At 37.8% G+C, this 17,320-nt stretch overlaps 5 protein-coding genes across 5 annotated transcripts; 3 read left to right on the top strand and 2 right to left on the bottom strand.

Moving 5' to 3' along the window:
• Positions 1–568: 568 nt before the first annotated feature.
• On the bottom strand, positions 569–1,425 carry MONOS_5549 (uncharacterized protein; the record flags this gene model as incomplete). Its single annotated transcript, XM_067875707.1, has 2 exons — positions 569–709; positions 1,351–1,425. The coding sequence occupies 2 exons, from the start codon at positions 1,423–1,425 to the stop codon at positions 569–571; spliced, it is 216 nt and encodes a 71-aa protein (XP_067732025.1).
• A 972-nt stretch (positions 1,426–2,397) lies between these two features.
• Positions 2,398–3,125, top strand: MONOS_5548 (uncharacterized protein; the record flags this gene model as incomplete). Its single annotated transcript, XM_067875706.1, has 2 exons — positions 2,398–2,538; positions 2,706–3,125. The coding sequence occupies exons 1-2, from the start codon at positions 2,443–2,445 to the stop codon at positions 3,123–3,125; spliced, it is 516 nt and encodes a 171-aa protein (XP_067732024.1). The 5' UTR covers positions 2,398–2,442.
• A 1,457-nt stretch (positions 3,126–4,582) lies between these two features.
• MONOS_5547 (uncharacterized protein) lies at positions 4,583–4,957 on the bottom strand (the record flags this gene model as incomplete). Its single annotated transcript, XM_067875705.1, has 1 exon — positions 4,583–4,957. The coding sequence occupies one exon, from the start codon at positions 4,955–4,957 to the stop codon at positions 4,583–4,585; it is 375 nt and encodes a 124-aa protein (XP_067732023.1).
• Positions 4,958–5,680: 723 nt separating this feature from the next.
• On the top strand, positions 5,681–12,880 carry MONOS_5546 (uncharacterized protein; the record flags this gene model as incomplete). Its single annotated transcript, XM_067875704.1, has 1 exon — positions 5,681–12,880. The coding sequence occupies one exon, from the start codon at positions 5,681–5,683 to the stop codon at positions 12,290–12,292; it is 6,612 nt and encodes a 2,203-aa protein (XP_067732022.1). The 3' UTR covers positions 12,293–12,880.
• Positions 12,881–15,023: 2,143 nt separating this feature from the next.
• Positions 15,024–17,307, top strand: MONOS_10417 (putative meiosis-specific nuclear structural protein 1). Its single transcript, XM_067862867.1, has 6 exons — positions 15,024–15,163; positions 15,229–15,459; positions 15,540–15,684; positions 15,772–15,856; positions 15,948–16,059; positions 16,217–17,307. The coding sequence occupies exons 1-6, from the start codon at positions 15,065–15,067 to the stop codon at positions 17,117–17,119; spliced, it is 1,575 nt and encodes a 524-aa protein (XP_067732021.1). The 5' UTR covers positions 15,024–15,064; the 3' UTR covers positions 17,120–17,307.
• Positions 17,308–17,320: the final 13 nt, after the last annotated feature.

Here is a 17,320-nt window from a genome sequence, read left to right as displayed (position 1 = left end):
AATTTATTTGCAGTCCAAAGCCACACTTTTGCAAAGTACTTCATCAGCCTTCATATTTTATCGTAATCAACGTTATTATTAATAAAAGTTTTTTTGAGAGCATTCCATAATAATAACAAATTTTAAGTTATGAAAACAAACTCAGATTTGTGGAAATAGAACGTTAGCACATGAAAAAGGTTTGACAAAAATAATTGTTTTATAATCAAATACGATGAATAACAAAAGTTGTTTGATGGAATTGTCAATGTTGATGATATTGATTTGAAATAAACAACAAACATTTGTGTATTATTATTACACCTGCCTGTGGAAAAAGAATTCATTCAAATGGAAATGGAAATAAGCTGTGAAAATTTGGAAAAATTTGGAATTCAACTTTGAGACTGGAAATTAGAAAAAGAAATAACTAACTATTTTGAAGAAGAAAGCTGAATTAACATTGAAAACAAATGGTAAAAATGAAGAATAACAATTTGTTAGGTAATTATTTGTTTTTTTGTGCTCTTTTAACTGTTCATTTATTTTCTCTGCTTCCACCTCTTTCAATCTCTTTGACTTCGCCTTTTTACAACATCTCCTCTTTCCCTCTTTCCAATCCAACTTCTTCTCCTTCATCTTCTCTTTCCTCTTCTTCTCTTCCTTCTTCTTCTCCTTCCATCCATTTTCCTTCTCCTTTTTCTCTCTCCTTAATCACCTCAAGCACATCCTAGAAAGTCACTTTATTCAGCCCAAATTCTTGTCTTTATGGCAGCTGAAACAACATTAAAGTGCTTCATCATATTCAAAACTAACTCCGAAACATGCAATTGCTTCATCAACAGCAGCAACAGCAACAGCAGAAATTCCAGCTGTAGCTTTTACCTCCTCCTGAAACTTCCTTGTCAAGCAATATTTCTCCTGCGATGAGCCTGCAATCTCATCCTTCTGTTATTTCTTTCAATCAGATGCTTTCTCCATCAATGTTATCTGCTTCACATTCACAATATGAACAACAAATAATGCACAAACATATTTTCATTCCATTGTCGACTCGCAGAAAGACTTTGCCACAAAGCGAAGAAAATTCACAAAGGACAGAACAAAATTCTTTTATTTTTTATTCTCAGACGCATCTACAGTTAAACAATAGACAATAGCATCAACAGCAACTGACAGCAAATAAGATGCAACATGACAAAATATGCTCGTTCCTCCTCAGACGACTTCTCCTCAAAACAGCAGCATATCTTCATCACCAGCTTTTTCTGCTTCTTCATCTTCGCCTTTTCCAGCTTCATCGTCCGTCAATGCTATTTCAAATGTTGTTTCATTTTTTTCTTTTTATGATGTACTCATCTCTTTGCAAACGTCTTCGATTTCACCTTCAGCTGCACCAGTTAACGTAGATTCGACGCATCTTTGGATACCGGACACGATTGGCATAGGGCGGAAAGTTGTGTCGAAGCGGCTGCGGGACCTGTAGCAGTGGGCGATCCAAAATGTGCTCGAAAGAATGAGGAGGAAGCGGGAGAGCTGGAACTTGCAGCACATCAACCAAAAGCGAAGGAGCGACATGTTGCGATATTTGAAAAAGAGGGCGCGGTATTTGCGGTTGATGGAGCAGGAGGCATCAGACGAGGAAATGAGAGACAGAGTGAAGGAGTCCTTTGTGTAAGTTCAATCATCGCAATAAACGAGCACTTCAGAATGATCAAGAGGAATTAGAAAATCCAGAGGAAGAATTGGTTAGAGGGAGTGGTATGAGACGATTCTTTGATATCACGACTGATTGAAGAAGACGAGAACAAGAAGAATACAGGCAAAGAAGAAGCAAAAGAGGCACAATCAGATGACTCGAAAGATGCTCTTGACGAAAAAAATCGACAGATTGTTGCAGCCCGTGGCATGGAGAGTGAACGAAGGAGTTCGGATGGGAGAGAGAGAAAGGGAGATTCAGATGAGGCGAGATAAAGAACAATTGAAGTGGAGAGATAAAGCAATGGAAGCGAAGCGGAAGCAGCTGAAGATTAAAGAGCGATGGCAACAGAGATGATTGGAGCTGGAAAATGAAGGGAAAGAAAACATTACTGTTGGGAAGATTCTGAGGGACGAGCCAAAGAGAATGGAAGATCAAGAATGGCCAAAGCGGAAGGAGGAGATAAAGATACTCCATAAAAATCGAAAACAGGAAGAAGCCGAGTTGAACCGAATCCAATCAAAACAGAAAGCGGGAAAATCACAAAAATTGGAAGACGAGAAATTTGCGGGAATTTGCGATGAGCTGAAGAAAGAGTTGAATGCGGCTGCTGAATGAGAAGCAGCTGGATGCTCTGAAAACGATAGAAGATTTTGAGGTGGTGTTCGAGTTTGTTGATGTTCAATCCTTTTAGGTGCTTGTGGACGCGCAGAAGATACGGAAGGCGAAATGCAGAGGGAAAAGGAGAGAGAAGGAGATAGAAAATGAGAGAGAGAGGGAAAGAAAGAGAAAAAGAAAGAGAAAGAGAACCAACATTAAAAAAGGAGGAAGAAAAAGATCGTTCAGAAAGTGAAATTGAAGTATCTTCGTGAGTGAATTTTCTGAAACTCCAGCTTTGCTTTAATCAACTAATGATTTTTAGTAAACTTTTCATTGGATAGCAGCTCCTTCCGCGATACACGATGTTCCTATTCCACATTCCATATCGAAAAGCCCACAACAATAATAAAATTCGCAAAATAATCAGCCTACTAGATCAATTTCCACATATCCAGCAACTGTACTTCATCGCTCAACATCGATTCCTCATTCTTATTCTCCTCCTCAATTTCCTATGTTAATATCGCCATCTTCTCAGGTTTCTCTTCCATCAAATTCTGCTATTTTTGCACAAAACTGTCTGCAATTGTCATTCCCGTCTTCATCACTCACGTCATTTGCTTCTCTTTCTCCTTTTTCTTCTTCTTCAATTGCTCCTCAAATATTCGACAAAGCTCTCTCTGGAGCAACATCTTCGATAAGTCCATCTTCTTCATCATCATCATCAAATCATCATTTGCCTCAACAACGGCAACAACAGCACCTTCAACAAACAGCTGTGTTCCAGTCCCTTCCTTCTGATTCTCAGCCTGATCTTTCTGCTGAAAAATCTTCTGAGTTTGATTGAAGCCAGCTGACGGTAATAAACGCAGAAAGGTCAATCATGTTCATCTTTGAATGGCTCATCCCTTCTTTTTCTGTTGTTGCAAACGACAGCGCTGATAGAGTCTATGGGAAGGGGTGGATGAAGAATAGCAGGAAGATGCTCAGCGCTGGTTACAACTCTTCTTTTTCTTCTTCTTTTTCTTCACATTAAAGAAAAACTATTTTTATCATAATTTGTTTCACCTCATCATGATTAAATTGCATTTGACAGACACGAATTCTATTTAATTGAAGGCAACTGGCAACAGGCATCTGTCAATTGGAAGCGTCAATTATGGGTCATTAAAAGATGCACAAATAATGAAACAGACAGTTGAAAATGAAAGCAAGCGGCATAACTTCAATTTTCGTTATTTAATATTTTTCTATAATCAAAACAGAAACAGAATATTTTCAAAAATCTAACTTCTGTTTTCGCAATTCAATTTTTTTATTTTTTTGTTTGATTGCAATATTTTCTTTTTTTCTTTTCATCTTCCAAAGTGAAAAAAATAAATTTTGTTTTCAATAATTCTCGTTTTAGCTTTTTCCTTTCATAATTGAAGTTACAAATATTTTTTTTCCATAACAATTATTAAACAATTTTTCGTTCATTCAAAAATATATTTTTATCAAATTTTCATTTCAGAAAGAAATTCAGATGCAAGCTGAATATTTCAGAAAAATTTATTCAAAAAAAAAAAAAAAAAAAAAAAAAAAAAAAAACCTCCTCGACATTGGTTTCGCTTTTCGACCGACATGGATCGCTAAATTTTTCCTTGTCGCAAAGGCCTATTAAAAACGTAACCTAAAAAATATAGAAAAAAATTATCAATTAATAATATTAATAATATTTCCATATCTTACTTTAAATGTTATTTTTTTCCAATAAATTCAAATAATTCAATGAAATAAACAAGCTCACAAAAACAAAAAAAATAACAAAGTTCAAAAAATCAGAAATAGCTTTCTGTTGAATATTATTTTGTTAGATTTTATTGAAAGGACTTCAGTGAGAATTATCAGTTTTTTTAAAAAAAACATAATATAATTATAATATGGGGCGCAGGAGTTTTTTATTTTCTGATTTTTTCCTGCATTCGCATCATGATGAGGAAATCCACCAGCATACAGACTACAAACATTATTATTGCATTATTATTACTTGTTATGAGCTGCTGTAATTGCGTGATCACTGAAGAAAAGCAATTCCTACAAAAATGGAACGAGGAGATACAGAAAGACTCAATTAACATTGCAAATGGAATTGGAGGGTATAGCAATATTTTTGACATTCTATCAGAGCAAGTTATAAAATCAATTGACAATTGCATTTGCTGTGCCCAAACAAGTCTAAATATCATCAACACCTCCTTGTGTATGACCCATCTCGCATTAGCTCCTCTCGCTGGTTGTCCGATCCTCACTTCCAAACACCACTCAGCTGCAACCATCTGCTCCTCCACTTGCATAATACACCCAGCAACAAAATCTCCACTTTTCATCTCTGCCCATGCCTCCCTCGCCCTCACCAACTTCTCCCTCACCATCCCTCAACCAGCCATCCTCTCCTTCCCCCTCTTCTCCACCCCAAACAATCTCCTCCCAGATGCCCACTCCCCAATCCCTGCCTCCTTCTCCATCTCCCACTCCTCTTTCTCCTCCTTCATCTCCCTCATCCAGCCCTTCCTTTTTTCTCCTTCTTCCCTCTCTTCCCCTTCCCCTTCTCCATCTCCCTCCCTTTCCCCTTCCATTTCCTCTTCCCCTTCCTCTCTCCATATCCATCGCCGATCCCATCCCCACCTCCAAATCCATCTCAATCTTCATCTCTCAAACACCCTCTTCTCCAACATCTCCTCTCCTCAATCCCATTCATCTCTCCCATCCCTTCCCTCCCACTCACTCAATTCATTCATCTCAACCACCTCAATCTCTTCTTTCACCAACACCAACATCAATTTATTCCCCTCCTTCTCCCTTCATTCATCTCTTTCCATCCGCTCGACCATCTTCCTCCACACCCACAACCCCATCGATGGAGCCATTCTCCCCAACCTCAACAGCCCATCCACCTCTCTCTCTGCCTTCAACACTTCCTTTCTCCACCAAACACGCTCTTCACCAAATGATCCTGTTGAATATATTGGAACTGAATCTCAAAGAGCTAAACCTGGAAGATTGACTTCTTTTGATGTGAACAGCCATAAATTTGAATGGTGCGAATGGAATGATTCAAACAGTGGAAGTAGTTGGGGTGGAGCACTAAATGTTGCATGCACAAATGCAAATCTCACAATCACTTCTTGTTCATTCAACAAATGTTCGGCAAGCGATCATGGCGGAGCGTTATATTGCCAAAATCTATTAAATGTGAACATCACAAAATCCAATTTCACGATCTGTTCAGCCAATCATGCAGGAGCTGCTTACGTTGGCTGGCCCCAATCCAGTTCTGTTTGGGTATTATCAGAAAACAGAGTGGAAAGTTGCGAAATAACAAACTGGTGCGGAACTGGTTGGGAAATAGTGCTTGACGAAATGCCGTCAGATGCAAAATTCTTGTTCAAAAATTGTGTCTGCGTTGCAAATACTGGTGGTGATGCGGCTGGAGCAGTCACATTTCATTACCCTCCACTTGTAGTACCTCTTCAATATTTGCTCCAAGAGTGCCAGTTCATCAACAACAAAGTCGAAAATCCAACTTCCTATGGTGGTGCTGCGTTGTGTTGCACAAGAACATCAAATTGGATGAGCGGGTTCAAATTCATCACATTCTGCTTTTTCGATGGAAATACAGCCGCAAATGGCAGAGGAAATGATGTGTTCTTCAATGGCACAAGTATCACTCAATCACCATTCAATCAGTGTGGCTCAACAACCCTCACTCAAAGAGTGTGGTATGCAGGAACAGCAACAAATGTTGAATACAACAGCTGGCTTCCTCACATTTCGACATATAAAATCGTATCCAATAATGGAACAAACACCGATCTCTGTGGAATCACACAACTTTGTCCATGTGAAACAATAGAATATGCTCTTGTTCTCATGACAGATACACAAGACACATCCCTCACCCTCCTTAGCTCCTCCTTCGTCCCCACCCAAACACTCATATTCAGCGCAGTTGATACAAAAATCACAGGAAATGGTACAGATACTACCACCATTGCCTCCAGTGGTATTCCACAACCACCAAACTCATATTCACAATCATCACAGTCATCATCATCATTTTCATCATTTTCATCATTTTCATCTGCATCTTCTTCACCAGATCCATCTGCCTCGTCTGCCCTCTTCCAACAGACCCAGGGCTCCCTCACAGTCTCTGCCCTCGCCATCACCCACAACTCCACAAATCCCATCACCCCCATCCTCTTCCACATCTCCGAAAACTCACCTTCCCTCAACCTCAACACAACCACCATCACCGGAACAACCTCCATAACAATAAAAACTCCCCTCTTCTTCCTCACTGCTGGCTCCCTCTTCCTCAACCACACAGCAATCACTTGTCTCCCCCTCAACAGCCAAAGCATCTTCCACCTCGCCTCTCTTACCGCTCCCCTCACTCTCAACTCCTCCAACATCACCCACATCACCTCCACAGCTTCCCCCACCAGCTGTGTCCTCTCCTCCACCACCTCCCCTGCCCTCACTCTCGCCATCGCCAACTGCACCATCACCAACATCAACTCTGAACAGTTGAGCCAACAGACTGCCACCAATGGCGGATGCATCTCATTCGCCTCATCTACCCCTGCGAACACATTTTCGGTGAGTGATTCCACCTTCTCCACCTGCTGCGTGAGTGAGGGTGCCAGCGATGGTGGAAAAGGAGGAGGGATATATCTGGATTGCAGTCTGAATGAAGGAGGTTTTCAGCTTTCATCGATATCATTTTCTGAATGCAAAGCAACAGTTGGGAAGAACATGTTTGTGAAGTGTGAGAATCTGGTTAACGGTGTGAATACAGAGCGTTTTGCACTTGACTTCTCGGGTTACAAGGAGGATGGGAATGCTTTTGTTGGGGAAGATGGGAAATATGGGGAAATGGATCTTCGAGTGTTTCTTGTTGAACTGAAGTGGGTGGAGGTGACTGTGTCGACTGGTGGCCATGACACATTGGGATGTGGAAGTGAAATATTCCCATGTCAATCGATGTGTAGTGGAATAAACCACATTAACATGACTGGAGGGGAAGGAGAAAGGAAAGTGAAAGTGAAAGATGAAGGGACAATTGAGGATATTTATTCCTTCACAGATGCACTTGTGATTGAAAGGTGTGTGAATGAAGGAGATGAAATTCAACACAAGCCTATTCATTTTGAAGGTGCAATCAATGGGGATTCTTCATCAACTTCATCTGTTATTTCATCAACAGTTTCACTCATCTTGTTGTCTTTGAAGCTCCAAATTCCAAGTCAATTTGAGCCAAAAATGAATTCATTGGTTACATCGATTGGAGTTCTTCAGCTCGTAAACTGTTTATTTGAAATTCAATCATCATCAGATATTGTTCAATATTCGTTGATATCCACAACAACTGGAAGTTGCACATTGAAAGGATGCAGTCTGAAAGATTGTTCATTTTCCAAATCTCCATTGGTATTATCTTCTTCTGTTTTGCTTGAAAACAACAACTTTTCAAATATTGAGAACTCAAGAAGTGAAGAAGGAGGTGTTGCAAGGGTGACATTGAAAGGGAATGAAGAATTGGTGATAAAATCAACAAATGCATCATCGTGTTCACTTTCATCAGGAAATGGAAAAGGTGGATTCTTGCATTTGGATTGCCAAAATTGCTTGAATGAAAAGCCATTTCTTTTTGATGCTGGAATTACTTTTGAAAACAATAAAGCAGCCATTGGAAAGAACATGTTCATTTTGGGAAAGGATTTTAATTCTTCTGTGACAAATGATTTATTCAAATTTAATTACTTGTCAATGATAGATGATGACAATTTGTTTGTTGGAAGTGATGATTTTCAGGATGAAAAGGATTTGTTCATGTTTCTGATTCCATTCAGCTCAACTGAGATATTTATCTCATCGAGTGGATTTGATGTGGTGCGTTGTGGAAGTGTGAAAGAACCATGTCAATCAATGTGGAAAGGGATGGAAAACATGGAAAAGGGAAGTGGAATGAAAACAATTCAAATTGAAGGATCAACAATTATTCAAGATTCATATGACCTGTCCAATTACCAGATAAAAAAGGCTGTGTCAATGGGAGAGGAAGATATAAAAGCAACTTTGAATTTTGAAAAGGCAGTTGGAAATCAACTGGAATATTTCATGGTGAATAACATTCATCTTGAATTGATGAATATCCAACTGAAACTGGCATCTGGATTTGACAATTCAGCCAAAACAATTATTTCAAACAAAGAAGGAGATTTGGTCATTACTGGATGTTCATTCCATTCAGAGGCAAGAGTAAACAATGGATTTGATTGTGTGTTTGTGGATGCGATTGGAGGAAGTGTGGAAGTGAATGATTTGTCAATGGAATCATGCAATGTTGGAAAAAACATTTTTGTTATAAACGATGCTGGAGTCTATTGCCATTTTGTGAATGTTCGAGTAGAATCGTTGAATGAAAGCAAAGGATGCATTTTGTCAATAAAGAAATCTGAAGCAGGATTGAAGACAAATGAAGGAGTGAATGAAGAATATGTAATTATTGAGATTGAGAAATCATCATTTTCAGGAGTGAAGAGGAGCGACAATGGAGCAAGCATTTTGGAGTCAATGAGCGAGAAAAAGATAGATTTTGTTGTGAATGAGAGCAGCATAACAGAAGACAAAGCAGAAACAAGTGAGAAAGGAGGGGCAATATTCTTCACATTGGGAGCATCTGGATCAATGAAGATGATTGAATTAACAATCAGCCATTGCAGCTGCAACAATAGCACAGGAAGAGGAGGAGGAGTGTATTTGGCAACAAAGGAAACAGGGTTTCTCAATTTCGCATTTATGGGAATGAAGTTCAATGCAAACACAGCAAGTGTGGGGAATGATGTTTTCATTGAATGCTTCAACATCTCATCGCAAATCAATGAAACCCAATTTCGGTTTGATCTTCGAGAGAATCATTATTCGCGAATAAATGCGATATATGGAAGAGATGAGTGTGATTATCCAAATGATACAGATCTGATTGGCTTTATAACTATCCATCAGAGTGACACAATCATTGTGAGCGGTGTGAATGGATCAGATGAAAAACAGTGTGGAACAAATACACTTCCATGTTATTCGATTGATCATGGACTGATGCATCTGACTTCAGATTTCATGAGTCAAGTGATTGTTGTTGATGAGAGTGTGATTGGCTGTGAGATAAATCTGGAGGAGATGAGTTTGAGCTCAAAAAGCAGAAAAATGTGTGAAGTTGAAATTAAATCAGAGATTGAAAAAACAAAGGATTCAGTGATATCAACAACAGGAGAAGTTTCATTGTTGAGAGTGAATTTTGTGTTTGATTCGAATTTCACCTCTTCTCACGAGTCACTTATTTCACCAGAAGGAGGGATTCTTGAAATTATGAATTGTTCATTCACAACAAAACAATTGACTGAAGGAGAAAATGCTGATTTTGCAAACATTCCATTTCACATTTTCAACATGGCAAAAGGAGAATTACAACTTGACGGATGTTCTTTGTCAAATCTGGCGCTCCATAAATCTGCATTATATCTTTCTTCTCAACTTCCATCAGTTCTTGATTCATTAACATTCTGCAATTCAACAATTGAAATTTCTCTGATAGACATTAATGAATGTGGTCAATTTACACTTGAGGATTTCAATACAGAGAATATCACAGTTGAAGGAAATGAAGAATCATTGATCTCGTGCTTGTCAATGAAAAAGAAGATGCAATTGGCAAATTGCACAATTGGTGGAGCCGGCTCAAACAAAGCAAAAGGGAAATTGATGAAGTTGGAGAATTGCTTGGATGTGAAAATGGACAGTTGCATTTTTGATGGAAGTTCAAATGAGAGAAATGAAAAGAATACAAATACAGAAGAAGAGATGTGCAGATTGGATGGATCTCTTGTGGATATCACCAAGAGTTCTGTGGTGATGAAAGATTCAACAATTGCAAATTCACCAGAAGGTGGAATAACAATGAGTGGAGGAAATATGATAATTGAGAAAGGAGAGTTCATTGACAATAATCCATCAATTGAAGGATATCCATCACTGAGAAAAAATATCATCTGTTCAGATTCAGGAACATTGAATGTGATGAGTTTGAAAGGAGGAGATGGAGTTTTGCCAAACACATCACTTTGGATGTTTAATGATGGGTGCAGTTTTGAAGGGATTATTTCAGAGAGAGATTCATCTTTCTTCATTCCTGCTCTGGAAAGTGTGGAAGCAAAGGAAGAGACAGATAGAATGAAGCTGACATTCAAAGGATTGCTTCTTGTTCCATGCAATCTATCCTTTTCAATTACGAAGAGGAAGGGAGAAGAGAAAGAGATTGAAAAACATAATTTTGATTCAAGTGGATTCTTGTCCGAAAGAGAAGTTGAAGGAAGCGTGGGAAAAGATCTCATCAGCAATTGTGGAGATGAAACAGAAATGAGTGTGTGCATTTTGTTTGGGAATGCAGAATCTCCATCATCAACAAATTCAATCATTCTGAAGAATAGGAGCGAAGGTCAGACAAGTGGAAATGAAAGAATTGTTGAAGGAGGAAAAGAAGAAAAATCATGGGCTTTAATAATTGCAGTTATATTTATTGTTATGTTCTTAATAGTTCTTGTTGTGTCTATTATCCTTGCTGTTAGATGGAAGAAGCAAAAGAGACGAACAGAAGAATTGGAGATAATCGTGGAAGACAATATTAAAAAGGATCCGAAGCTGATTGAGATGGTGACGATGGAGATATCACCAGAGGAGCAATGGAGGAGAGCGGAGAGGGAGGCAGAGAAGAAAAATGAGGAGAGGATGAAGAAGAGGGTGTATGAGAAAAGCTTGGGACATTCGGAGTCATCAGAACATTTATTGAGTGATAGTGGCTCTACTGAATACATTTTGGGGAGAGATTCAGACAAGATACCTGAATGGGCACTGGAGAAGGTAGATGATAAAGAAGAGACAAGAAAGCAAACACCATCACCATCACCATCACTTACTTCAACAGACTCAGAATCAACATTTGTTCGAGGAGAGGATTTGTGTCCAACCACCTCATCGATGTCGAATCTGGTGGATGCAATGGCATGTTCGTCCCCACATGAGAAGCTGATTGTGGACTTGAGGGATTCGCTGTTCATGCTTCTTCATGGAAGGAATAAGACAAAGGAGATGACAATTGGAACTCTTCAGGAGAGGGAGCAGACAGCTGCCCAGATCCTGTTCTGGGTTGCTAATCTTGCGCTTCATTCATTTGATGAAATGGAAAATCCTCTTCAGTCATTGGCCAATCTGAGTCCTCACATTGTATTGTTCTCTGAGCACATGGTGATCTGCATTGCACTTCATTCGGATTGCTCATCAGACTCAGACACTTCATCCATCTCTTCATCAACTGTTGTCACATCTGCCAGTGATAATGATGATAGTGACTCGCTTCCTTCATCCGCGTTTGAGGATGAAGATAGTTTCAAAAAAGAGTGCTTGAGGTGGAAGGCACCAGAGCTGCTGATGAACAAGAAGATGGGAGTAACAAAGAAGTCAGTGGTGTTTTCGATTGGGATGATGTTGTGGGAGTGTCTGACATTGAAGGTGCCGTTTGGGGAGTATGAGGCAGTGATTGCAGGGCAGAAGATAATGAATGGGGAGAGGCCAGATGTGGAGGAGATTCGGGGAAGTGTGTTGTTTAGTGTTGTGGGGAGTTGCATTTCAGCGCAAGGGAAAGACAGGCCAGGGGTTGTGGAGGTGAGGAGAGAACTGCTGGAGATTTTTCCAGCGGAGGCAAAGATGGTGACGATGTCAGATGCGATTGGGGCAACTGGGATGATTGAAAATGGGGAAGAAGATGAAATTGAGGAAGAAGAGGATAAAGAGGGAGATGGAAAAGGAGATGAAGATGAAGGAGAAGAGGAAGAAGAAGAAGAAGAAGGAAAAGAAGAAGAAAAGATTGCAAGAGCTTTTGAAGAAATGTGGAAAGGGATGAAAAGGGGCTGATGAAGAGAATTATTGGAGATGAAATGTGGAAAAGAAAAGATGTGGATTTGGGTGTGATTGGAGACTGGTTGGAGGAAGAGTGAAGTTGGGAAAAGAACAGGGTTGCAAGATTTGATTTGGTGTTAGAAGAGGGGAAAAAACAGGAAAGATGATATTTTGTGAAAGGAAGAGTGAGTTGCTTAATAAAGCAGGAGAGGAAGGCAGCAAGCCGTTTGTATGTTTTGTGTTGGGATTTGAGCGTTCTCGAATGAGGAGAATGAAAAAGAGATGTGGGTGTTGAGGGTTTCTGTTTTGTTGTTTGGGGTGCAAATGCTGACCTATTTTGTGGGTGGGCATTGGCTGATTTGGCTTGCGGTTCATTTTTGAACATTTTGATTTTTTTCAGAAGCAGAGTGTGTATGTATTTCACTTCGCCAATATGTATTGAATCCTTTCTATGTTTTCTGATCATTGTTGTGTTTATGTATGTATTTATTCATATTTTTTGTCAGCACCTTCATTATTGCATGTGCAATGCGTTTTCTGTTCTGTTTTTGAGATATTGTGCTGTGTATGTTGTTATTGCAACAAAAGATATAATCATGCGAATTGCGTGGAAAAAATAAATGGTGAATATGGCAAAAAGCCAAAATCTGCATTCTTTATTTTTGTCAAAAACAGAAAACTATCAAATATTCTCAAAGGAAAAATCGGGCCATTTGATCGAAACGAAATGGAAGTATTCTGATTTTCACATTTATTTGATGCAAATGCTCATTCAAAGCGAGATGCAAAACTGAAGAGAGGAAACATGCACAAATAAGAAAACAAATGTAGCTTCAATTGAAACAAGATCAAACAGTTTTTTTTTATTCATGTTGAATATTTATCATTGCGAAAGATTATAATAGGGTCAACTTTTTAATGGGACTATTTCCCTTATTGGCACTTTTTTTGTTTTTGACTGTAAACTTTCAACAAACGTTGATTGGCTTTCAGTACTTCAAAAAACCTTTTTTACAAGTTTAACACAATTTATTTACAGTTTGTTTTTTAATTTTTGCTTATTACACATTGAGAAATTACGTTTTTTTGTTAAATTTGAAAGGACTTTTACCAGCCAACTAGGCAACGTCCAAGAAATTGGATACATGTTTTGAATAGCAAATACTATTATCTAACTACTTTTAAATTCTTTTTTTCATAAACACTTTTTTCTTGTTTTTTTCACATTTCATTTTTTTAACAACATTCTAACATAAAACCGATTATTTCTTTGTTAATATAATGAAATGATAAAAATAAAAATTTGATATGAAAAACAAATAGTCTAATAATAAAGTATTTGAAAAATGGAACATTAATTTTTTCTATTTGTCAAGAACTTAACTTATTTACAAATACTTGATCATCGATTATTTTAAGAAAGCGCCATTTGTCCGTTTTAGTTAAATAGAAAAAATAAATGTTTCATTTTTCAAATACTTTATTATTAGACTATTTGTTTTTCATATCAAATTTTTATTTTTATCATTTCATTATATTAACAAAGAAATAATCGGTTTTATGTTAGAATGTTGTTAAAAAAATGAAATGTGAAAAAAACAAGAAAAAAGTGTTTATGAAAAAAAGAATTTAAAAGTAGTTAGATAATAGTATTTGCTATTCAAAACATGTATCCAATTTCTTGGACGTTGCCTAGTTGGCTGGTAAAAGTCCTTTCAAATTTAACAAAAAAACGTAATTTCTCAATGTGTAATAAGCAAAAATTAAAAAACAAACTGTAAATAAATTGTGTTAAACTTGTAAAAAAGGTTTTTTGAAGTACTGAAAGCCAATCAACGTTTGTTGAAAGTTTACAGTCAAAAACAAAAAAAGTGCCAATAAGGGAAATAGTCCCATTAAAAAGTTGACCCTAATTTGAAAAGAGGAAATTGAACGTTAAAGAGAAAATTGAGAAGGCTAAATGCGTAGCAGTATATGAGCAGAAAAGCAAATAGAAACATGTTGGAAGAGAAGAAATCTTGCAAATTGCTTTATTTGATTTGATCTCATGGTGAGGGAAAAAACCCGCACAAGGGAAAAAACCCGCACACATGACATTTTCTTTAGAATTAATCAATCAATTTCATATATGTGGAAGATTATTTCATTTTAACTCCGTCGCTAACTTCTTTTAGTCCAATATTACGTATTTCAATAAAAAAATCAAAAACAAAAAATATTGATCTTTTTTGATCTTTTGATCAATATTTTTTGTTTTTGATTTTTTAAATTGAAATGCGTAATATTGGACTAAAAGAAGTTAGCGACGGAGTTAAAATGAAATAATCTTCCACATATATGAAATTGATTGATTAATTCTAAAGAAAATGTCATGTGTGCGGGTTTTTTCCCTTGTGCGGGTTTTTTCCCTCACCATCAAATTTTTCAGTAATTGTTTTCTATCTCTCTCGCTTTTCGACTATGAATTATTTGTTTTATTTTTTTCTTCAACAAAATATGAAATGAACGATTATTTGATAAATTAATTTGTCAACATAACATTTGACAAAAAATAATTTGCAGCATGTATTTTGTTCCATTCAAAATTTTCAAAAAACTGTTATCTTTATCATTAAGTTTTTCAGAATTTCTTCATAAGTGAATAAAAGACAAATTATGATAATGCATCAGAGATCATTTGGAACAAATCAATGTCATTTTTTTTTCAAATTATAAAATATAACCCTATTAAAATTTTCTGAACCATAACTTGAATCAAACTGTTAGTCAAATCATATTTCTGTTTGAATGCTAAGTGAGATTGATCAGAGAGCAGCTGCAAAAAGAAGAAATCGCATGCTTCGTGAAATCGAAGAAGAAGAAGCGCGCATCGCTCAAATAGAAGAGGTATTTATAGAAAACATAAACTTTTATTGAACAAACAATTTCTTGACTTTTACACAAAATAACAGAATCGAAAACAAAAATTGCTTCGCGAGAGGACTCTAGCTGCAGAAACAAAATTGGCAGAAGAATATGCCAGACAAAAAGCAGAAAGATTAACTAGAGAGGCTGAGATTAAGCGTATTCGGGAAACGTCTGATGAAATTAAGGAGCTTGAAGTTAAACTTCAAGCTGCTTACATGAATAAAGAACGCGCCCACCAATTAGAAGAGAAAGTTCAGATTCAAGAAGAAGAGCACGTTTGCTTATGATAATAATAAGCTTATTATGTTTAGATAATTCTATTTGTGAAAAAATGTTTTGATTTTTATTAATTTAGATCAAAGATCGCGAAGCAGAGCTTGCAGCAGAGCAATTCGAAAAGATTCGTCTTTCTCGTGAAGGTGATCCGGAAGAAAAACGATTAAAGCAACTGGAAGATGAGAAGCAAGCTCTTGAAATGCATAAGCACGAACGAGAATTACGTATATTAAAATTCATTTTATTCATTGTAATTGATTTACAACATGTTATGTTATATGATTTTTTGAACTTATTTTAAATAAAAATAGAAAAGCAAAGAGAGTACGAGATATTTTTGCAAGAGAAGCAGATGGTCGATGAAGCTGTTCGACAAGTGCTTGAAGCAAATGAAAGGTATAAAAAATTGTCGGAACTTATTAATATTAACTTTTAAATTCATAATGTTTTTATTGAAATAAATTTATAATTTGAATATTTTTTTTAGAGAAGAGATGGAAAGAATGAAAAAACAGAAAGAAATGCAACAATTCATAAGTGAATACTTCAAGCAGAGAGAAGAATCTAGAGAAAAAGAACGGAAGATGATTGAAGACGAGGTGTTCTGTTTTTTATTTGTTATTTTAGTTCATATGCCAAACAAAAATAACATTTCTTTCAAAAAAAAAAAAATATTTCTTTTTTTCTTTTCATTTAACTTAATCACAATTCACTTTGATTTACCATATTTCGCATATTTCTGGTTGAAATTTACAGAACGAACGCATACGCAAGTTCACCATTGAGAAAGAGAAGCGGGAAGAAGAGACCGAACGCCAACGAAAAGCCAAAGAAGACGAGCAAAAGAGGCTCTATGCGCAGATTGCAGCGACAATATCGCGCGACAAGGCGGAGAAAGACGAGCTGGAGAGGCTGCGGGACGAGCTGGTGTTTGAAGAGGAAGAGGCGAAAAGAAGAGGAGCAGAGAAAGAAGAGGCGCTGAAGCGGCAGCGGATGCAGGAGGAGATGATGCGTGCGGAGGAGGAGTGGAAGAAAGCTAAAGCAGAGCGTGTGGCGCGGGAGGCAGAGGAAGACAGGAAGATGAAGGAGGCGATGATGCAGAAGTTTGCCGAAGACGAAAGAATCGACCAGATGACAGCGCAGCGGAGGAAAGCGAAGGTGGCGGAGCATATGAGAGAGGCGGAGCGGCTGGTAAAGCTGAAGCGGGAGCAGGAGAAGGCGAAGGAGGCAGCGGAGAGGGCGGAGTGGGAGGCTGAGCAGAAGCGGCAGGAGGACAGGCGCAGGCTGATCCAGGAGGAGAGGCTGAGGCTGCTGAAGGAGCATGCTGTGAAGCTGTGGGGCTATCTGCCAAAGGGTGTTATTCAGAACGAAGAGGAACTGGCAGTGTTTCCAGAGGAGATGCAGAGAGAGTACTTGGCGCAGAAGCAGATGGGCGCGAAGGACAAAGTGTTCGACAACCCAGAAGACCAGAGGGAATACGAGAGAATCTACGAGGAGGACGCCAAGAAGCTGTTTCCGGAAACGAGAAATTACTCGGGAAAACAGCAGCAACAATCAGCCGCAGAGGCATCGAAGGCGCCTGGGCTGATTCCAGGGCTGGGCGGAAGCGGCACTTCGTCAAGAACACACCCTCGGTACAGAGACACCCGCCCGTGGTAATTCTTGGACTCTTGCTCTGTGTTTCTATCTTCAATATGATCATTTTTTTTAAAAAAAAAACTCAATCATTATATCTTTAACTTTATTCACGCATTAACCTGCCATTTGTTATTCACTTCCTTGATTCACTTCTTTTTTTTATTTCACAACACAATTTTAGCAATATTTTTATTTTAAATCCGATTGCAGAAGGACGTTTTT

This window comes from Monocercomonoides exilis (assembly GCF_001643675.1).
Source record: "Monocercomonoides exilis strain PA203 chromosome Unknown scaffold10-1930038, whole genome shotgun sequence".
Classification (NCBI taxonomy): domain Eukaryota; phylum Preaxostyla; order Oxymonadida; family Polymastigidae; genus Monocercomonoides; species Monocercomonoides exilis.
The sequence above is the reverse complement of the archived record's forward strand: the minus strand, read 5'-3'. Positions and strand labels throughout refer to the sequence as shown.